General features: G+C 53.5%; 1 protein-coding gene across 1 annotated transcript in view; it reads right to left on the reverse strand.

The window, feature by feature from the left end:
• Positions 1-20,110, reverse strand: part of COL28A1 (collagen type XXVIII alpha 1 chain) — a 65,893-nt gene that overhangs the window by 4,929 nt on the left and 40,854 nt on the right. Inside the window, exons 24-33 of the mRNA XM_036759584.1 lie at positions 19,071-19,139; positions 13,155-13,223; positions 11,244-11,312; positions 7,872-7,940; positions 7,219-7,299; positions 7,094-7,129; positions 5,993-6,029; positions 4,710-5,264; positions 1,508-1,665; positions 6-210 (exon numbers count right to left, since the gene is read on the reverse strand). Coding sequence (XP_036615479.1) covers positions 6-210; positions 1,508-1,665; positions 4,710-5,264; positions 5,993-6,029; positions 7,094-7,129; positions 7,219-7,299; positions 7,872-7,940; positions 11,244-11,312; positions 13,155-13,223; positions 19,071-19,139 — 1,348 coding nt within the window. The remainder of the gene's footprint in view (positions 1-5; positions 211-1,507; positions 1,666-4,709; positions 5,265-5,992; positions 6,030-7,093; positions 7,130-7,218; positions 7,300-7,871; positions 7,941-11,243; positions 11,313-13,154; positions 13,224-19,070; positions 19,140-20,110) is intronic.

Below are 20,110 nucleotides of genomic sequence, written 5' to 3' on the forward strand. Positions count from 1 at the left end.
CTCACCTCGGCGTGCAGTCTCAACAGTGGGCACGACAAAAATGGGCTGAAGGGTACGAGTGTCCTCATCCTGTGTGCCGCCGCCAGCCATGGGGCCGATGGACTGTCTGTGATCCACAGGCATGTTCCTTGTCGTGGTCGCGGTGGAGACTCCACTCCTGAGGGACGGGAAAGGTCCGGGCCCTTTGTCCTGGGCTCCTGGAGGACTGAGCTATAGGAAAACTGAGTCAGTCCCAGATGCTCCTCACTTCATGGGAGTGAGCTTTCACCATCCTAGAATGCCTCTGTCCTCAGCACCTCCCCCTGACCCCATTGATCAGTGACCACTTACAAGCATCTACTCTGGGCCAGCGCCCCACTATGACAGCTGTCAGGACAAAGATGGCATAAGAGAGACCCCTCTTAAGGAGTCCCACCCAAAGACCCTGAGGTGCCAGCTCTCCAAGCCCCACCTCCCAGGGAGACAGGGTTACAAGGATACAAGATGGAAAGAAAGGAGAGGGTGATTTTTACCCAGGAGTCACCTTTACTCAGCACCCCCTCCCCACACCCCATTCTCAAAGAGTCGTTATGGCTTGTCAATCCTACTCCCACAATAGTCTTCATGTCACTTGACCACCAGCCCCAGTTCCAGATCTGGCCTCCACAGATCTCCTCCAGAGGAGGGGGCCTCCATCCCACTACCGCCAACGTGAATTGCCACCCGGCAGGTAGGCAGGCAGACACAAGAGCCCCAGCAAAAGTGGGGCCCCCTAGACCACCAGCCCTGCTCACAGCCTGGCCCCCCAGTCTCAGTCTAGGGACATGATCCATCCCTACCACTGCTAACACCAACAGGGCAGGTAAGCATCCCAGCTGAGGCAGAGCGCACCCTGAAGAAGAGGCAGGAGAACCTGGCCAACCGGGGCCCAGGATTTTTTGACCTTTGCATTGGGTAGAATGTAAACTTCCTGAGGGCCAGGGCTGTCTCATGCTTTGTCTTCCTTTAGGCAGCACCTAGCATGGGTCCTGGTACATAGTTGGTGCTTAATAAATGCTTGCGATCATTTGACATCTCAAGGTCTGCCAGGATGACCTCAGGAGAGCTAATTTTTCAGGCACAGACAGAGTCAGTCAGGACACTAACTAGCTTTTATGAAGCTCTTGCTGTGTACTCGGCACTATGCTATGCCTTAGGAATACAAAGAAAAGCAAATCCACAGACCCTGCCCTTGAGGAGTGCCCATTTTCCTGGAGGAGACACAGACAGTAGGTAACTTTGGAAGGAAGTGGGGAGGAAGCTGCCAGACTCAGAAGAAGGTGAGATGAGGAAACCACATCACCTGTGATCTCCATAGACCTAGCAGCAGCGCTGCCCACTCATTTCTCCCAGAGGTGGAAACTGAGGCCAGGAAGTTAAGTGACTTGCCCAAGGTCACACAGGGAAGAAACAGCAAAGCTGAGATCTGGCACTCCATTAGACTGAAAGGCTGGTTCCTTACTTTCCACTTGGGAAGGGGCTGACTTACCGACTCAGCGCTCTCCAGCTCCACCTCAGCAGTGGGGGCATCCACAGTCCCCTGTAGCTTAGTCCCAAAACCAGGATGGAGAACCGGTGCGCCAAGAATTTGGTCGAGGTAAGAGTTAAAGTCCTCACAGATTTTTTGGAACAGTTTATTCTCCAGGGCTGCCAAGAGAAACAGGAGGGGACTTGAGACAGGAGGCTGCCATCTTCCTCCTCAGCCTTCCGGGCCACGCGTCTCAGATGAGTGAAGGGGGAGGGAGGCGTGCCTCCCTCTCTGGAAGTCCCCTCAGTGACCCCTCCAGTCAAGAAGTCTCCTTCCCAAGCAGGAGACTCCCTTGGTCCAGAAGGGTTTGAGGGATGCCTGCTCTGGTGGCCGAGGACTCTAGCTGGCCACACCCCATGCCTCCCGCGTCCTGGATGTTGACAACCCCCACGTCCCTGGCCTCTGCTTGGGATGAGATCTTGAGGGTGCTTTTCCTTAGGGACATGAGATATTCTGTTCAGTATATTTCAGTATAGCAGGTTTCCTTTGGAACAAAGTGTAGTTTATTCTATGCATTTTAAAAATGGGATTTTATTTATAGCGGCTCTTTTCTGGGGGCAAAGAGTTAGAAATTGAGGGGATCCCCGTCACTAGGGGAATGGCTGACCAAGTTGTGGTATGATTATGATGATGGATCACATTGATGGATCATATATGGATTATTACGATGGACCACCATAATTACTATTATGATGGAACACTATTGTGCCATAAGAAATGACGGGCAGGATGCTTTCAGAAAAACCCAGGAAGACTTGCATGGGCTGATGCAAAGTGGAATGGATTGTGTATAAAGTCACAGCCGTACTGTGAGATGATCAGTTGTGAATGACTTAGCTATTCTCAGCAATACAATGATCCGAGACAACTCTGAAGGACTTAGCATGAACAATGCTACCCATCCCCAAACAAAGAACTGATGGGGTCTGAAAACACATTGAAGCAGACTTTCTTTTTTACTTTATTTGTTTTCTTGAGGTGGTTTCTTTTGGTCTATGTTTTCTTTCACAACATGACTATTATGGAAATGTTTTGCATGACTACACATGTATAACCTATATTGAATTGCTTGCCTTCTCAATGGGGATGGGGAGGGAGGAAGGCAGAGAATTTGAAACTCAAAGTTTTAAAAATGAATGTTAAAAATGGTTTTTATATGTAACTGGGGAAAAATAAAATACCAAACAGAAAGGGGAAAAAAGGGATTTTGAGAAAGGGTCGTCCATAGGCATCACCAGACTGCCCAAGGGACCCATGACATAGAAAAGATGAGGAACCCCTGCATTGTTTAAGGTGGGACAAACCAATGACCGCTGGGCCCAGGAGGAGATGACCATGAGGGGGTGTTGATGTGTGTGTGGTGGGGGTGAGGGGCTAGAGGGAAAAGGGAAGGTTCAGGCCGCAGACCATTGCTGAGAGAAGACAGCACCAAAGAGCATCACAGTGTGAGCCCCACTAGTGGGACGAGGAATAGGGCTGAAAACAGCCTCACCTGCATGGATTCCTGAATAAAACACATGATGTTACGAGGTGGCCCCCTACCCAGCTGGGGCTCAGTGGATGGAGTGCCAGCCCCAGCGTCAGGAAGGCCTGAATTCAAATCCAGTCTCAGATACTTCCTTGCTGTGTGACCCAGGACAAGTCACTTCACCCTGTTTGCCTCCATTTTCTCAGCTGTAAAATGGAGCTATAACAGTACCAACATCCCAGGGTTGTTGTGAGGACCAGATTCTGAGGTTGGAGAAGGCCTTCAATGCCCAGAGAGGTCACAACCCCAGCTGGGAGGCCCCAGAATTCCAAAGAACTTTCTTTGTGGGCTCCACCCCAGCTCTGGCCTCAAGGAGCATCCATTCTCCCAGGACCTGCCCAGGCCAGTGGCCAAAGTCTATGGCTGTGGGTCCTTCTTGGTTCCCTCCTCTTAGAGTATGGGGGGTGCTGGTGACGTCTGCCTCATAAAGACGAGAGCTGGCCCAAAGGCAGCTCACCTGACCTCACCTGTCCTCACCTTGCAGGCTGACATCCAGGTGAGAGCCTCCGGTCTAATCCTAGGATGAGCAAGTAGCTAGGAAGTGTGGCTTCTGTCTCCCAGAGAAGACAGCTCAGCCCATCATCTGTGGGCGTGGTCGACTCAGGGGGCAGGAGGGCACACTTTGTTTGACATGAATGGCTGGTGGGGGTGGGGGAGCCAGCCTCAGATCTTTGTCCCTGTGGCTTCCTCAGAGATCACTGTGGATTTGTGGTCTTTTGTGTCCTGAGGCTCTTCCTCACTTCCACCCTCACTCCCAGGTGTGCTGTGGTGGAAGTCAGGAGACCTGACTCGAGGGGAACAAGGGGGACGCTGGCTGTGTGACCTTGGCTGAGTCCATGCCCCTCGGTGCTGCCTCGGAAGGGTCCCCCCCAGCTCTGACACTCTGTGACTCTCACTGGGTTTGTTTACTGTCTCTGGAGTGCAGAGCCCAGGACAGTCCTTGCTCTTTGGAAGCACTGCCAACTCCCTGCCGGGCACACATGGTCGGCCTGCTCCAGGAAGGCACTGGCATCATATTTCCCCTACTGGCTCAACAGGCCCCGGGGGTGAGCGAGGAGGGGCCTTGTCAGTGCTCCCCGGGGCTGGCAACGACCCAAGATAAGCTGATTTGAGGCACCTCTGATGTGCCCACACTGATGACAGGTTGGCGCAGGGCTCAGCCCTGAGTACAGGCAGCACCAGGAGCTGCAGAGTTTAATTACACCCCTGAGCTAGATGGCCAAAGATAAGGAAAGGCTTCAGGCCTGGAAGCCTCGGGTGTGGACCTCCCGCAGGAGGTGGGGAGGGCCGGGGTTCTGCTTGGCACCAGGGGCCAGGGCTAGGAGCTCTGGGGGAAGGTATAAGGTCTTTTTAAGGCAAAGTGGAATCGGCTGCCTTTGAAGGTAATGAGTTCTCCATCTCTGGGAGTCTTTAGAAAATGATTACACGGCAAGTACTTATTCAGTGCCTACTGTATACCAGGCTCTGTGCTGGGTACTGGGGATGTAAAGGCAAGAATTAAGCAGTGCCTGCCCCTAAGGAGCTTCCATTCCTCTCCCTCCTGGCTTTCCTAACTCCCTCCCAGGGAGGGAGCCCCTTGGGGATCCGTGGGAATGCCTCCCTGGGACAGTGGAGAGAAGAAGAGTGCAGGCTTACCTGGGAGTGTCAGGAAATCGTCGATCTGGTAAACGTGCTCACTGTCAGGGTCTGTGGCAATTAGGTCCATCTCGAGGCGGAAGACCTCAAAGTTGGGGTCGCTCTCCTTCACCACGCCGATCACAAAGACCTCCACGCCGGAGGCATTGGCCTTCTTCACCACCTGCTCCAGGTTCATCTCGTCACGGGTGTCAGCCTGCCCATCGGTGATGACCAAGGCCACCTTCCTCACAGAAGGCCTGGCGGACTGGAACATGGCGTTGGCCGCGTGCAGCGCAGAGGCCGTGTAGGTGCCTTCCCCCAGGTACTGCATGGCGTCCACCGCGCTCCAGAGGCGGTCCTTGCCCGAGAAGTGTTTGAGGTCGGCCACCACCTCCACCTTGTGGCTGTAGTTGATGAGGCCCATGCGGGCGCTGGTGTGCTCCACCGCCACACGGTCAACGAGTTTCTTGACAAAGTCTCTGATGAGTTGGAAGTTCTCTGGCCCCACGCTCTCGGAGCTGTCAATCACGAACACCAGTTCCAGGGGACTCTCCTTACACTTAGCCCCACAACCTGCAAGACCAGGATACTACAGGTGAGGCTCCTGGGCGACTAGGAGAGAGAGCCCTCAGGATACCCAGCCCTGGGATCCCGGAGCCCCTCTCTGGCTGGCTGAGCCTCCAGCCCTCAACTGGACTGGGCGCTACCCGATGGTGCAGAGCCCTGGAAGCCCAGAGCTCCTCTCTGGGGGGCTGAGTCTCCAACCTTGAACTGTACACTGCCCAATGGCGCAGCCTAGAGTTCCCCCAGCCTGCGGTGCCTCCTGCCCTGAGACTGTGAAAGAAGGCAGTTGAAGAGTGAAGGTGGGGGACCAGAACAAAGGATGTGGAGCAAGCCTGAGGCTGCTCCCCCAATACACAGGGGTGTGGTACCCAGGTGGGTCTGCAGGGGCTCATTCCCACAGCCTCTATCACTGACCTGTGGCGGGAGTCCCAAGTTCTGGGCCCAGCCCTGAGGCAGTCTTCTGCCACACTGAGGTTAATAACAGTAAGGGCCCATTTGTAAGATGCTGCAGCTCTCGCCTCCTCTGGTCCTCACAACAATCTGGGAGGGAGGCCTTGTTATCGTCCCCATTATACAGAGAAGGCAAGCAGACGGGGCTTAAGTGACTGGCTCAAGGTCACACAGCTAGTAACTATCTGAGGCTGGATTTGAACTCGGGTCTTCCTGAATCCAGGCCCGGCATGCTTTTTCACCAACAGCTGCTTATGTGAATATTCCTTCCCCAGTTCAAATCTTACCACATATTTCAATAATCAGTTTGATAATTTCTTCTCTCTGGAAGGGAAAAAAAGAGAAAAACTTCATTTGTTCAAAATGCAGCCACAGCTCTGCCAGGAGCTATTAGTTACCACCAATACAGGCCTGAGTGCCCTGCGCACACGTGTGTGTTGTGGGTCACCCCTGCTGTGCGTGCACATACATCGTGTGCATTCACTCCGCTGTATACGTGTGTAAATGTGTGTTGTGTGTGCATGCCCACTGTGTTTCATGTGCATGTACACTGGTCCCCTGGCAATCGCACCACATCGTGAACGTCATAGCCCTGCCTGCCAGTCCCGAGTGCTGTTCTCATGCCCTTCGTCTGACAGCCCATTGTCTTTGTGGACCTCACCACCCTCCCCAAGCTTCCACGGCTCCCAGGACGCTGTGCTGGGGATGGGGGACCTGGCAAGGGACGCTTGAGCTGTTCTCTGGCCTAGGCTCTGTCTGCCCGAGCTGCCCCCCCCCCCACCCCTGCTTAGTCACACCTGGGAATGTCTTAGCTGTCTATTGACCCCCAGGGGCTCCTGGGAAGGTGGGGAGAACAGTCCCCCACCTTGTTCCAGCCAGAGCACTAGGTCCTAGTCACTCCTGGAACCAGGAGGCTGCTCTGCAGGGATAATAGGGTCACGCCTCCTTAGAAAGGGGGACATGCTGGAGACAAACCATAGCTGCTGCAGTAGAGGGGGCAGCCAGGCAGGGATGGGGCACTGGGGAATTGGGAGTCCACTTTGGTCTTTACCATTTCACCTAATGATAATTGCTAATCAGGAGTTTCTAGGTGGCTAGAGGCCGCCACCTCTCAGCACCCTGTCACCTGCAGTACCTGGAGGCAAAGCCCAGTCTCTCCCTCCTAGTTACAGTTTGAGCTGCCCTCCACGGCACTTTGCAGAGGCTTCTTTCCCACATTTACACCAAACTCCCACGGCCTCCAGAGCATCGTTAGGACCCATAGGCCAGTGCCTTTCAAAGTTCATTTGTGTTAAGGGGGCTCAGGGTGGTGCTGCGTAACAGCGAGCCCACGGGCTTGGTAAAGGCAAGGTAGCCACCCTATTGTGGGAATGACCGCATATACTCACACTGAGTCCAGCATCCCCTTTGGGTCCTGGCAGCCCCTGGAGAGCAGGAAGAGAGTGACCATGAGCACACACTGTCTGCACTTTACTTAGGAAACAGGACCAAGAGGCCGCCCAAACTAGCTTGCCTGTCTTCCAGGGGCTCCGGGCTCGCCGATCTCTCCCTTGTCTCCTTTCTTCCCCACGTCCCCTTGGCTGCCGGGCTCACCCTGATCAACACAGCAGAGACCCAGCATTCAGAGCAGGACAGGGACCTGCTAATGCTGGTCACAGCAACTCTAAAGCTGGAGTCCCAGCCAGCAGCCTCTGGGGCCAAGGTCCTCCTTCATCTCCGCAAGGCAACACCACAGTGGGACAGCTTATTTCCCCTTCTCAGGTGTTCACATCGGCTGTCAGGAAGAATCCTAGACATGGGAACTGGGGCACCCCTGGATTAGATAGTGTCTGAGATGCCCCGGCCCTGTGGGCAGGAGAGCCGATCTCATGGTCTGAGGAAGCTCCTGCCTCCAGCCCAGACAGGGATGTGGGCCTCTGTCTGTCTGTTTGTCTCTCCCCCTCTCTGTATCTGTCTCTGTCTCTCCCTGCCCCCCATCTCTCTCTGTCTCTGTCTCCTTCCCTCCTCCAGCTCCCCTCTTTCCCACGTTCTGACACTGAAGGGCAGACAGGAGTTTAGAAGGAGCTTTGACAGGCAGGCATCTCCAATTCAGGCCTGGGAGTTTTTCTAAAATGTAAAGAAGAAAGATCAAGAAAAGAAATCACGGATCCAGTGACTGACACTCACCTTTTGGCCAGGCAGGCCATGGCCCACGGTGCCCTTCTGTCCCTGAGGGCCTTGGGGGCCCTGCTCCCCCTGCGATGATACAGGAAGAATGAGTTTTCTCACTATTCTCTGAAGAGGTGGGCAGGTCCTCCTGGGCATCTCGGCAGATCCCCATGTGTAATTCAGTAGATCCCCCCATGATCCAGCAGATCCCCTATGTGACCTAACAGATCCCCACTCCATGCCCCAGCAGATCCCCATGGTAGATCCCCCTCTGTGCCTCAGCAGATCCCCTGCGCATCACCACAGACCTCCATGTGTCTAACAGACTCACCTGTGCCCATCCCTCCCTAAGGCTCAGGAGACTCGCTCCTACCCCTCACTGTCTCCCCTAGGGCCCATCCCTCCAAACCTGGGCTCACCAGTGCCTCCTTCTCATCTCATCTCCCCCCAGGAGATAATCCTGCCCCCGCTGTACATTTCCTGCCTTCCCTGCTCCCACTTCCTCAGGCTTCCCCACAGCTGATGGGGGCGGGGGGTAAGATTTTGAGAATGAGGATGATGATGGTGCTTTCCACATGGTCTCTCATTGATTCTTTTTCATAAGAACATGGACAAGTCTCTGGACTTGTGGAGTCTCCCTGACTGAAGCTGTTTGCCACTGTCTGCACCCTCTTTGTTTCCATACCAGGCCCCCCAAGCAACATCCTGGCCTCTTAGCTCAGGGAGGGAAGCCCCTCCCAGGTTGTCCCTAGCTCCTGGACCCCCTGGGCCTCAGTTCCCTCATCTGTAAGATGGGGGGCCTGGGCAGATCCAGAGCTGGAAAGGACCTCGGAGGCCACGGAGGCCAAGCCCTCATTTTTACCAATGAAGAAGCTGAGGCAGCTCACCCAGAGTCACAAAGTGAGCAGGTGTCTAAGGCAGGATCTGGCTCCTGCGTTCCCATCTCCCAGCCTAGTGCACTAACCACTGTACGGCACTGCCTCTGTCTCTAAGAGCCTTCGAGCCCATTACAGTGAGAGGAGGGGAGTCACCAGGCAAGGACCTGCCAACCCCAAGAAATGGCAGGCAGTTATGGCTCAAGGAGCCAGGTCGGAGCAGGTTTCTCTCTTCCAGTGGGAGTGCACCGGGCTCGGGACACACATGGAGGAAGAGCTTTCCATCTACACGGATGGCCAGACATCTAGACAGCCAGAGCTGGGAGCCGAGCCGCCGTTTTGGAAGCCAGTCTGGTGGGATCAAGGGGCTCAAGTGGGAAGACAGGGGAGAAGGGCAGGGGAGGATCCGGCTGAGGGAAAGCCTAGCACCAGCCAAGGAGTCTAGACTTTGCCCTGGGGGCAGTGGGGAGGGTGAGGCGGAGACCAGTGAAGGTTTCTGAGCAGCAGTGACCGAGGGAGCTTCATCTGGCAGAGGTGCCAGAAACGCGGAATGAGGTGGCCAGGAGGCCAGGAAGGAACCCAACCAAGCAGGCCCAGGGAGGGGTGAGAACCAGCGTCGTGGCCGCTCGAAGCTCCTCTAGGAGGTCACTGATCGTGGACAAAGAAGGAGGCTGGGAGGCTGTGGGACCAGAAAGCTAAGCTTGGAAGGAGAACTCTGCACCACACTGCACTGCCAGCCGTGCTCGGCCTTCCGCAGGCTGCCCCCCAGGGAGCTGACCACATGGCTCCAATGACTGAGGCCGGGAGCAGGTGGGACCTGGGGGGACCACAGACAGAGGAGAGCAGAAGATGGACCCTCTGGGGATACCCTCAGCAGAGGGTTGGGAGGTGGAAGAGGCAGAGAAGACAGCAAAGGAGAACACGGATGGTCTGAGCATCATGGGATTTGGGGGGTGGGCCTGTGGATCCAATCCTGAGAGGCAAGGGAGAGGACCGACCCCTGAGAAGGCCCCAGGGGGGAGGGCCGACCTCTGAGAAGGCCCCGGGTGGGAGGCAGGGGGGAGGGCTGACCTCTGAGAAGGCCCCAGGTGGGAGGTGGGGGGAGGGCCGACCTCTGAGAAGGCCCCAGGGGGGAGGGCCGACCTCCGAGAAGGCCCCAGGGGGGAGGGCCGACCTCCAAGAAGGCCCCCGGGGGGGGGGCCGACCTCCGAGAAGGCCCCGGGTGGGAGGCGGGGGGAGGGAGCTAAGGAGCCCATGAAATAGCCATCGGGAGTGCTCAGCACATGCCTGGCACACAGTCAGTGCTGTATAAATGTTAGCAAGGATGAGGGTGTGGAGGGGAGAAGGATGACGTCAGCCCCAGAGGCTGAGGAAGAACCAAGACTGCAGAGTCACGGGGTCCAGGGAAGGGTTGATGAGCGTCAGAGAGAGCTCAACATCAGGACCGCGGGCGGGCTTGTGGAGAAAGTAGGGGGGTCACTGAAGGAGCGACGTCCTAGGGAGGAGAAAGCTAGAACCGTCAATAAGTCAGTCAGTCAACAAGCATTTATAGATCACCACCTGGATACCTCGCACTGTGCCAAGTAAGGTCTGAGAGCAAAGAAAGACCCAAACTCTGAACCAGCGCCTACAGGCAACAGACAAGTCCTGGAGCCGCACATGACCACAGCCGTGTTTCCCACTTGGTCAGAGCATGGTCCTCTGTCTGGCTCTCCACCCCTCTGTCTCTTCTTCTATCTCTGTCTCTCTGTCTCTCCACCTGTCTGTCTGTCTCTGTCTCTCCATTTGTCTGTCTATCTCGCTGTCTCTCTGTCTCTCTGTCTTTCCCTCTGTCTCTCTGTCTGGCTCACACATAGTAGGTAAAGTCTCTCTTTCCCTGGGCTTATCCCTTCCACAGCCAGATAAATTTTAACTCTCCAAGAACCAGGGTGTTTGTGCACCTTTGTCCTGTGAGACCTTCACTGCGTCTTGTTCATGGTGGTTTCTCCATCAAAATTTGCTCAATTGACTTAGACAAGAAGTCAGGTCACTCAGCTTTGGTGGGGTGGGGGTGGGGGGACACATCCCCCCCTCATTTAAATGTTTCCAGGCTAAGTATTTGATCATTAGAACATGAATAACTGTCTTAAGACCCTCCCCATAAAATGGGAGCCACTGTCAAGAGCTGTCACCTCTGCCAGGGTTCTATAGGCCTCAGTAACTGAAAAGGCCCCAGATACTGAGATCAGCCGGCAGGGGCTGGGGTTGGGGTATTCAACTAGGCCATTTGAGGCTCTGATTCCAAGGCAGGCTTCCTTAGCATGAGCTCAGGGGGCCAGGACACATGGGGCTGCAACCTGGAACCTCTCACAACCTTTGGGTTGGGTCCTCCACTAAGCAGCTTGTGTCCCACCTAAAATGGTGTTTCCTTTCCAAGCCAGGATCCCCAGTCCTGCTGAGGGCCCTGCAGCCTCCATCCTCATCTCCTTGGGCCCTGGGAAAGTGCCCAGGCAGGAGGCATGCCCAGCTCACTCACCTTTACGCCTTGTGTGCCATAGCCTGGAGGGCCTGGAGGCCCAGGCAGACCTTTCTGCCCAAGGGCACCCTGTTAAAAAGAAAGGGTAAGAGATCAAGAAACATGTTGGCCTCTGACCCCTATCCCTCCCAACACCATTCTTGGCTCTGATGAGGACAAGCCGAGGAACACTGAGAAGGAGGCAAGACCCCGCCCTCAGCCTCCCTTTGCAGCACTTCTCACCCTGTGAGACTGTGCTGGACATCAGGACCCTCACATTCTCCCCTTCCCCTAAAAGGGGCTGCTCTCAGGAGAGGCTTATTCTCACTAATAAGCGACTGATGAAGCCTAACTGGGCAGGAGAGGGGATTTCTATTTTAACAGGAGATTCACCCTCCCTCCATATCCCGCCCCCCCAAACACTCCCATGCTAGAGAACGATCGGGTGAGGGGGCTGGGGATGTTTAGCCTGGAAAAGGGAAGGCTGAGGCAGAGGCCTGGTGGTTGGCTTCGAGTCCTTGAAGACCTGACACAGGAGGAGCAGGGAGGGGGCTATGGATGGGCAGAGGGACAGGCTTGGCTCGGATATCAGAGAGAATGCAGCAGCATCACAGCATCTCTGAGGGAGAAGGGGCCTTCAAGGCCTCCCCAGGCCCTTGAGGCCTTCCTGCATGGGACAAACATCCAGCATCTCCTGGGATAGGGAGCTCACCCCTACTATCTGAGGCAGCTGTGTCCCTGGGGGCAGCTCTCACTGTGCACCGAGCTCCCCTTTGTCTGGATTTTCTCACCAGAGGGTGTGTTCTTGACATATGCGGCTACTTGGCTATTCACACACACACAGGTGTGCACACAAGCACACACTCACACCCTCACACCTTTCCTTGTTCTGCTTCTTCAGAATAAGAACCCCACTCCCACCCCTCAGCCGTTTGGCTTTGGGGGAGGGGGAGGGAAGGAGAGGAGTCTTTGCAGTTGTCCCCAGCACTGCTGCCACCGGCTCAGGGACAGTTTCTTATGACAAGATGGATATAGCCTGATCCTGTCCAGCATAGGTTTGGTGGATAAAGAGCCGAGGAAAGGGAAGAAAAGAGAGCTCCCCTCCCCCATGTCTCCATTCCCCTTCCTCCCCTGCTTTCTTAACCTCTTCTGTGTCTGTGTTTCTCTCTCTGTCTCTGTCTCTCTGTCTCTCTCTGCTTCTCTTTCTCCCATCTTTCTCTGTGTGTGTGTGTCTCTCTTTCTCTGTCTCTCTTTGTCTCTGTCTCTCTCTGTCTCTCTCATCTCTTTCTCTGTCCCCGTTTCTCTGTGTGTTTGTCTCTCTGTCCCTCTCTCTGTCTCTCTGTCTCTGTCTCTCCCTGTCTCTGTCTCTCTTGGTCTCCGTTTCTTTCTCTATATCTCTGTCTCTCCCCTCGCTCTCCATCTGTCTGTCTGTACCTTCCCCCCATCCTTGTTTGGTGGGGGGGAGGAGGGACTGCAGGACTGACCACCTCTGGGGTCAGTGTGATAGGCTAACTGCACTGGTCTTTGCCAAGAGCCATCTGGGCTGACCATCTCTGGCTGCTCCCCAGTGGAGACCAAAGCAGGGCATCTCTGGCAGCCCAAGAGGCCCCTTCCTCCTCCTGCTTCCTCCAGGGGACCTCAGCAGTTGCCTTAGAAACCAAATCCAGCCAATGAAGGCGTCATTTTGACAGCATCTTCCCCACTACAACAATTTGCTTAAAGGGGCCTGGACTCCCTGAGGTCTCTGTATCAATTTACTAAAGCTCCTAGGGGGAGGGGGCTGTCAGGGGGAGAATCTTCAAGACCACTTTCTCCAAGAATCAACAAACAAAGACCCAAGGCGGGAGTAAAGTGCCCTGGGGCAAGTCCAAACTACTCTTCTTTCCCGCCAGACTGATTTCCAGACAGCGCCCAGATCTCCCAAACACTGACCTTTGGTCCCTGGCTTCCTATGCCCCTAGGTCCGGAGGGTCCAGGAGGGCCTCTCACACCAGGTTCTCCCTGAAAAGACACCGAGTACAGAGAGATTGTTAAATTATATTTGTGTATCTCCTGACAAAGCCACCAAGTTTCTATCACAGCACTTACTTCAGGCATTTTTAAGCCCTCGGGCTGAGGCTTCCTCCAGCTTCGAGGCCTGGCCCAGGCCGGTTGTCTGAGCCCTGACAGTTTGGGTTGTTTGTCCATTACACATGTCTGTCTCCATGCCCAATCCAACCAGCCTGACGCCTGCCCACTTAGCAGTCACCCCCAATACAGTTACAGAGCGTCCTCATCACTTTTACACCATCCAAACAAAGCAGGGCCTGAGCTAGCCCAAGTTAAACAGCTTTGTTCTTCTTGTTGGTACAGGCTCATGCACTTTTGGATCCCATCTTGTACATCCTCTGCATGCGCTTCCTCAGCCTCCTGGATGTGATCCTCCCCGTGCACACAAGGACTCCCCTGCAGTACCAGGTGGACGGCTGCCCTGGGGACCAGAAGCGGGCAGAAAAGAAGGGGAATGCAGACAACCATTGGTTGCTGGACTCGGGGCTCCAAAAGAAGTCTCCTGCCCTTTATCAGGGAATGCTGCAGGCTGGACCATGGGCAAGAGGGAGTAGGAATGACAGGTAGGTGGAGGCCAGCTGCTTCCTCACACACCCGCCCCTCCAATCCTAGCTGGAAATGAGGGCTGGGCTGGAGTGTCAAGTGGACCTTTTTCTTGGGCTCTAACCTTCTCTAAATGCCTCCCCCCTTGACCAGCCCCATCATGTTTGACAGACTCCCGAGCCTGTTCACAAAGCTCCGCGGCATGACAAGGTTATGGAGCCACCATCGTCCAATGGAATACTAGTTCGAGGCAACAATGAAGTCACTGGGACTCCAATCTTGTCCCCAGCACATCAGACAGGTGAGACTGGACATTGGCTAAGCAGGAACCACAAGTGGAGAGCTACAAGGCACCTGGCTCACTTCACAGAGGAGGAACCTGAAACCCAGAGAGGTGGATGGGTTTGTCCAAGATCGTACAGATAGTCAGCAGCAGATGCAAGACTGGAACCCACGGCCTTGGACTCCAAAGGCGGGACTCCTTCTACCGCACCAGAGTCCCAAGCTTGTCCCCTACTAGCTCAGCCAAGGCAACGTGCATTGATCAGGTTCCTCCTGTGTCAAACATTGGGCTACATGTGAGTGCTCAAAGGAAGGCAAAAGCGAGTCCCTGCTCTCAGGAAGCTTCGAGTCTAGCGGGGGAGGCAATGCATCAACAAGCTGCCGGTGAGACAGACCCCCCACCAGAGATCTTCTCAGAGGGAAGGCGCCAGGATTAGGGGACTCAGAGAAGCTGGGAGGGGGACAGGAGGCGGGAGGGCCAGAGAGAACATCCAGCATCAGCAGAGATCAGCAGGCAGGCAGTCATTTCTTCTCAAGCTGTTTTCCCGGTCAGTTGTGTTTTATATGAGATCCCTTCCATTCTCTTCATTTTTTTTCCAATCTTTTGATTTTGATTAGGGCAGCCAGTGTCACAGCAAAGAGAGTGCCATCTCTGGATTCAGGAAGACCTGAGTTCAAATCTGGCCTCAGACACTCACTAGATTTGGGACCCTGGGCAAGTCACCAACTTGTGTTTGCCTTGGTTTCCTCACCGGTAAAGTGGAGATGATAGTTCCTCCTCCTTCCCTGGGTTGTTGTGAGGATCCAAAGTGATAATAATTGTGAAGTGTTTTGGCACTGCGCCTGCCACCGGGCACGTGCTGTGTAAATGTCGTTCTTATTACTATCTTGCTGGTTTCCCTATTTCTTGTGGTCTGATGTAGCCGTTATCTGTTGGGTCTGCTGGTAAGGTTTGGAGCCTCTTCCAAGCTCCCAGTTCTTTGGCCAAGTCTTATCTCCAGAGCTCTCGTTTCTTTTCTGATTCTTTCCTACGTTGTTCTCATTTCATCTGTAACATTATTTTGACTCTTTAAAAATCTGCTACTTCATTTCTTCCAGGAATTTAAATTCATCTTGCCAGTTAACTATGTTTTTCTTTGAGACTTCGCTGGTCAGCATCTTCGAGGTATTCTCTTCTTCGAGGTTTCTGCCTTGGGCATCCCTGACACCATAAAACATCTTCATTTATCAGACTGGGCCTTTTACTAGGGGCAGGTTCTGCACACTTCTGATGGGATTATCACAGCCTTGGCTTATCTTTCAGGAATCATTTCCTATGCTCTTCAGGGGTCTGAAGGCTGGTGTGGGCAAGGTGACTGCAAACTTTCAGCACATCCTCGGTGATCTAACCAAGGACAGTCTGATTATTGCCCTCCTGGACTTTTCAGGCCTCAGGTCCTAATTGGGGTCTAGGCAACAACTATGCAGAATTGTCCCTGGGTTCAGCTTCAGCAGACAGTTCCTGGCCCACCCTGTCTTCAAGCTGGAAGGATCTATAGGTCTAGAGGGTCAGAGCTGCCTGCTCACCCCTGGTCTACATCCAGGAACTGAGTCTAGGGACTGGTCATAGAGTCAGAGAAACAATATCTCCACCACTGGCCTACCCTGGTTCTGAGCAGAGCCTGAATCCTGGAGCCCAGCCCTGGGGCCAGAATGTCAGCATCAGAGCCCTGTTCTGTAGCTGGAGGCTGAATCCTGGATCCTCTCTTGGGGTCACAGTGGCACCACCACGGCCCTGTTCTGAGCCAGCCCCACTAAGAGAATGTAGGTCCCTGAAGGCAGGGACTGTCTCATTTTTGTATTTTTATTTCCAGTGGTGTCTGGTGAGTGGTTTTTTGGCTTGAATTGACTTGAATCAGCAGTAAGATCCAATCACAGGCAATATCCAGAGACTGGAGAGGCCTCCATCCTGCCAGGCAGGCTCCCTTTTGGATTCTTTGGATGGGCTGCACCCTGCCCCAGTGGATGGAGATCCCATCCGCTGCATTTGATGCATCCTAGCCCAGGAAGATCACCTCTCTCTCCTGGATAGACAGATGGGCACAGGACATCACTCTTGTCTACTGACTTTTGAAATCCACATGGAATTCCTACCATATTTCTTGGGTGAATCAGGCCTCTGTTTTCCCACTTCTGCTGGTTTGCGCACATATGTAAGCTATTATAGACAGCCCCAAGAACAGAGGAGTCCATTCATGAGCTGGAGAATGTTCAGAATAATGGTGCTCAAAGTCATGTCCCACTGGCTTGCATTCCAATGGATGACTGTGGGCCACATTGTTAAATAAATAAACCACACATCTCTACCCTGTTCAAATGTTTGAGCCTGCTCGGTTTTCTCTTCATTCTCTTTCCTTTGGAATTTCTTTGGACATCAGGAATTTTTACTTTGGTTTATAATTTTAGCTAAAACTTTAACTTTTTTGAAGTGTAAAAGAGTAAATGGAAAGGGAGAACCCAACCAGAGGTCTGAGGGACCTCCACCAAGCAGGCATGGCGAGAAGGCAATTAGTGGCCCAGTATTTACTCTAATTGTCCATGCCTAGGGTCTAGGCCCACGTCTGTGTCTGTGTCTGTTCCTGTGTCTGTATCTGTGTCTCGTGAGTTATTCCAGCCATATCTTTCGAAACCTCAAATAGAGACATCTGGGTTAACAAAAGCTGATCTTTTTCAAGGCCTTGTTAAAAGAGTGCGTCCTTTTCTTGAAGCCAAGACCGTCCTGAAGAATCTGGGATGCGGGCCTGCTTCCCCCATTAGGTGCTACATCCATCGACTCTGCTAACTTGCTTTTCTTTGTTATGAGAGGGTTCATTCGCTGGAAAAGGGCATATTGGGAATGATTGGTGTTTAAAAGTAAGAGATCGATAAAAGATATTGAAAAGTTCTTTGCTGAAATGAAAGGTTGGCATCTTTCAGGCTCAGTTTCTCCAACTGTAAAGTTGAAGGAATTGAATAGATAATGTCACAGGTCCTTTTCAGGTCCAATCTTTGATGACAAACACTCAAAGACAGTTTGGATCCCTAGGAGTGCTATTCAGCTGTCCTGTGCTCTGAACGAGTTCAATCCTTGGTGTGTTTTGTTTTGTTTTTTTTGAGAGGGTGACATCACAGTATTGTGACATCTGGATTAGCACCCAGAGAATGCAGAGGAGAAGAATCTCCCAGAGGAAAAGAAGCCTCCTTCCAAAGAGTCATCTGGGTCATAGATAATTAGGAGCATGCCAGCAGCTGCTCATCCTCCGAGGTAATGACTTCCCCTATCAGAGCACTTATGGGGACGAGCTGTGCACCATGGCAGCTTAGACAAGTAAATAAAGTGGGAGGGAGGAAGGAACCAGACATGTCACAATTGGGGCCTGAAGTTGCTGCAGGGCAAGCTTGGGAGCTGCGCTGCCAGGAGAGTCTATAGGAGGATGAGGGAGCCGTTCTTTGTGATGGCCATACTTGTCATTGCTTCAGAAGGTCACCTTGGGGAGGCAGAGTGGATCTTTCCAGGGACACAAATAAAATCATAATCAGAAAGATCAATGTAAAAATAGTACTGATGATAGTAGAGAGAGACAGACAGGCAGATGGATAGACAGACACAGAGAAACAGAGACAGATGGACAGAGCACAGATGTCTTCCCCCGTAGCCTGCCTGCCCAGGCCCGTCTCTCTGCTCCAGTTCCTTGAGGGATGAATGTTGGACCAGTTTGCTCCTTGCGATTGGCCCTTGAACCAGTTCAAGAATAACCTGACTAGTCTAGTCCAGGAAAAGAAAGACCAGCAGTTGTTGCCACCTCAGATCACCCCACTGGCATTGCCCTGCTCGGTCGGGGCAATGTTAGGGTAGTGAAAGGCTATGACATGAAGAAGAGGGGTGAATGCTGGCTGTTCCCTCCCTCCTTCCCTCCCCCACTGGCTCTGGAAAGGGAATCTCCCCTCTCTCCCGACAAAGACAAGTCCCACACAGAGAAGCCTTGGCTGGTGGCAAGGCAGGAAGAAACAGAAAGGGGGGGGGGGCGCTTATTTAAGGAAACATTTTCTCAATTTTCTTGTACAAATGTGAGTGAAGGTTAATGCAAGGGATGGGTGAGAGAAGGCTAGGCTTCAGATGTGGAACTAGTCACTCCGTAATCCTAGGGTAGGCAGCCAGGTGGCTCAGTGGCTAGAGCGCTGAGCCTAGAGACAGGAGATCTGAGTTCAAATTCCGCCTCAGACACTTACTAGCTTTTCTACCCTGGGTAACTTCACTTCTGTTTGCCTTCATCCTCTGGAGCAGGAAATGGCGAGCTGTTCCAGTATCTTTGCCAAGAAAACCTCATACAGGGTCCTGAAGAGTCGGACACAGCTGAATGACTGAACACCAAGCTTGTGATGTGACTGCCTCAGGGCTCAGCTTTAAAATACATTCAATCTGCTGCCAAGGGGCCACCAGAGCCTTTGCTGGAAGCAGTGATAGCCTTAATAATCCTCTCCATGAAAACATCGCCTGATCACATCCAGTCCTGACTCTGCAGCTCTCCCCAGCACACACCTCAGCCTCAGACATCCCCTGCCGAGAGCCACAAATGCGGCGAATGGACAGGCAGTCTCCCAGGCAGGTGAGGAAAGGCTAAGTTGAGTGAAGGGAAACAGAAAGGTTGGCATCCCGCGAGGAGGCCATGGGACGGTCACGTAACCAGGGTAAGGCGTAGCGGAGGCAGAGACCATGCACCACACGGGTACCTGAACCATCTAGAACCTGAGGCCCAGCCCATGGTGCAGAGCCTCTGGGGGGGCAACTGGGGAACCGGGACAAGTAGCCCACAGGATTCCAGAGAGGTGCCCTGCGGCCACAAGGGCAGATGTCCATGGACGCCGGGAAGCCCTGGGAATGTTATCCACCTTCCAGCCACAAAGCAAGAGACTTTGTTAGGATCCTCTGCTTGGCTGGGCTGCTGCTTCCCTCACCTTTGCTCCAGTGTCTCCGATGCCCCGTAAGCCCATGGGTCCGGGGGGTCCTGGGAGTCCTCGAGGTCCCTGACCATGAAACGAGGACAAAAAGAGTGAGGTCCCCTCCCAAACTGCACTGCATGAAGCCAGAGGCGGGTTCTCCTGCTGGTGGCTGGGTCAGCAACATCTCCTGGTTCCTGTGTGCAGCCACAGCAGGGAGATCCACCCCACACACCCTTTCCTATGGAGTCCTGCCTCACCTCAATGTACCAAGCATGCATTCAGCACCTGTCATGTGCCTGGCATTGTGCTTAGGACTGGGGACATGGAGGCAGGACCAGACTGTCCTCAGAGCCAGGTGGAGGGATGCACAGAGCCCACCTGGAGAGCCCAGAGGAAGGGCCAGGGGTCCCTAGAAGCCCGAGGAATTCCAAGGCGTGGTCTGTTGCAACCTCTCAGTCAAATACAAGAAATGATGACCCAGCGGACACAAGGTCTGTCCTGGTGGTTCTGGGCAGACCAGAGTAAGGACATCAGCAACACTTGTTGATTCATTGATATGCCCTCAGCGGGTTGATAAGAGGTGGCCTGGAGGGTTTCCACTGAGAGCTACTAGGCCGTGTCTTCTCTTTGGATGCTATAATGTCACCTCAAATGAGGTTAATAAGTTGACAATATTTTCCCTTTTTCCTTAGGAAAATATTTCTTATCATCTTCTCCATTGTAATTTTTTTAGAAAGTTGGCCACAAGCAATAAAGGGCAATCCCCAGATAGATTTAATTTGGAGGATTTACAGAGAGACATGGGCAAGAATCTCATGGCATGAGTTGTAGAGGGGCTAGGATGAAGGCAGAGCTCCCTCCAGCAGGGCTAGGAAGGAGGCAAGGCTCCCCCCAAGGGGGCTAGGATGGAGGCAGAGCTCCCTGCAGGGGCTCAAGGAGTCATCTAAGGATTTAGATCCCTTTGGGCCCAGCCCACTCAGAAAGGCACATCCTCTAGTTACAGTGTCCTGCCCCCTTAGTTCTTCCATGTGCCCACTTTGCCCTTAAGCATAAGA

The sequence above is a fragment of the Trichosurus vulpecula genome, chromosome 5, assembly GCF_011100635.1.
Source record: "Trichosurus vulpecula isolate mTriVul1 chromosome 5, mTriVul1.pri, whole genome shotgun sequence".
NCBI classification, from domain to species: domain Eukaryota; kingdom Metazoa; phylum Chordata; class Mammalia; order Diprotodontia; family Phalangeridae; genus Trichosurus; species Trichosurus vulpecula.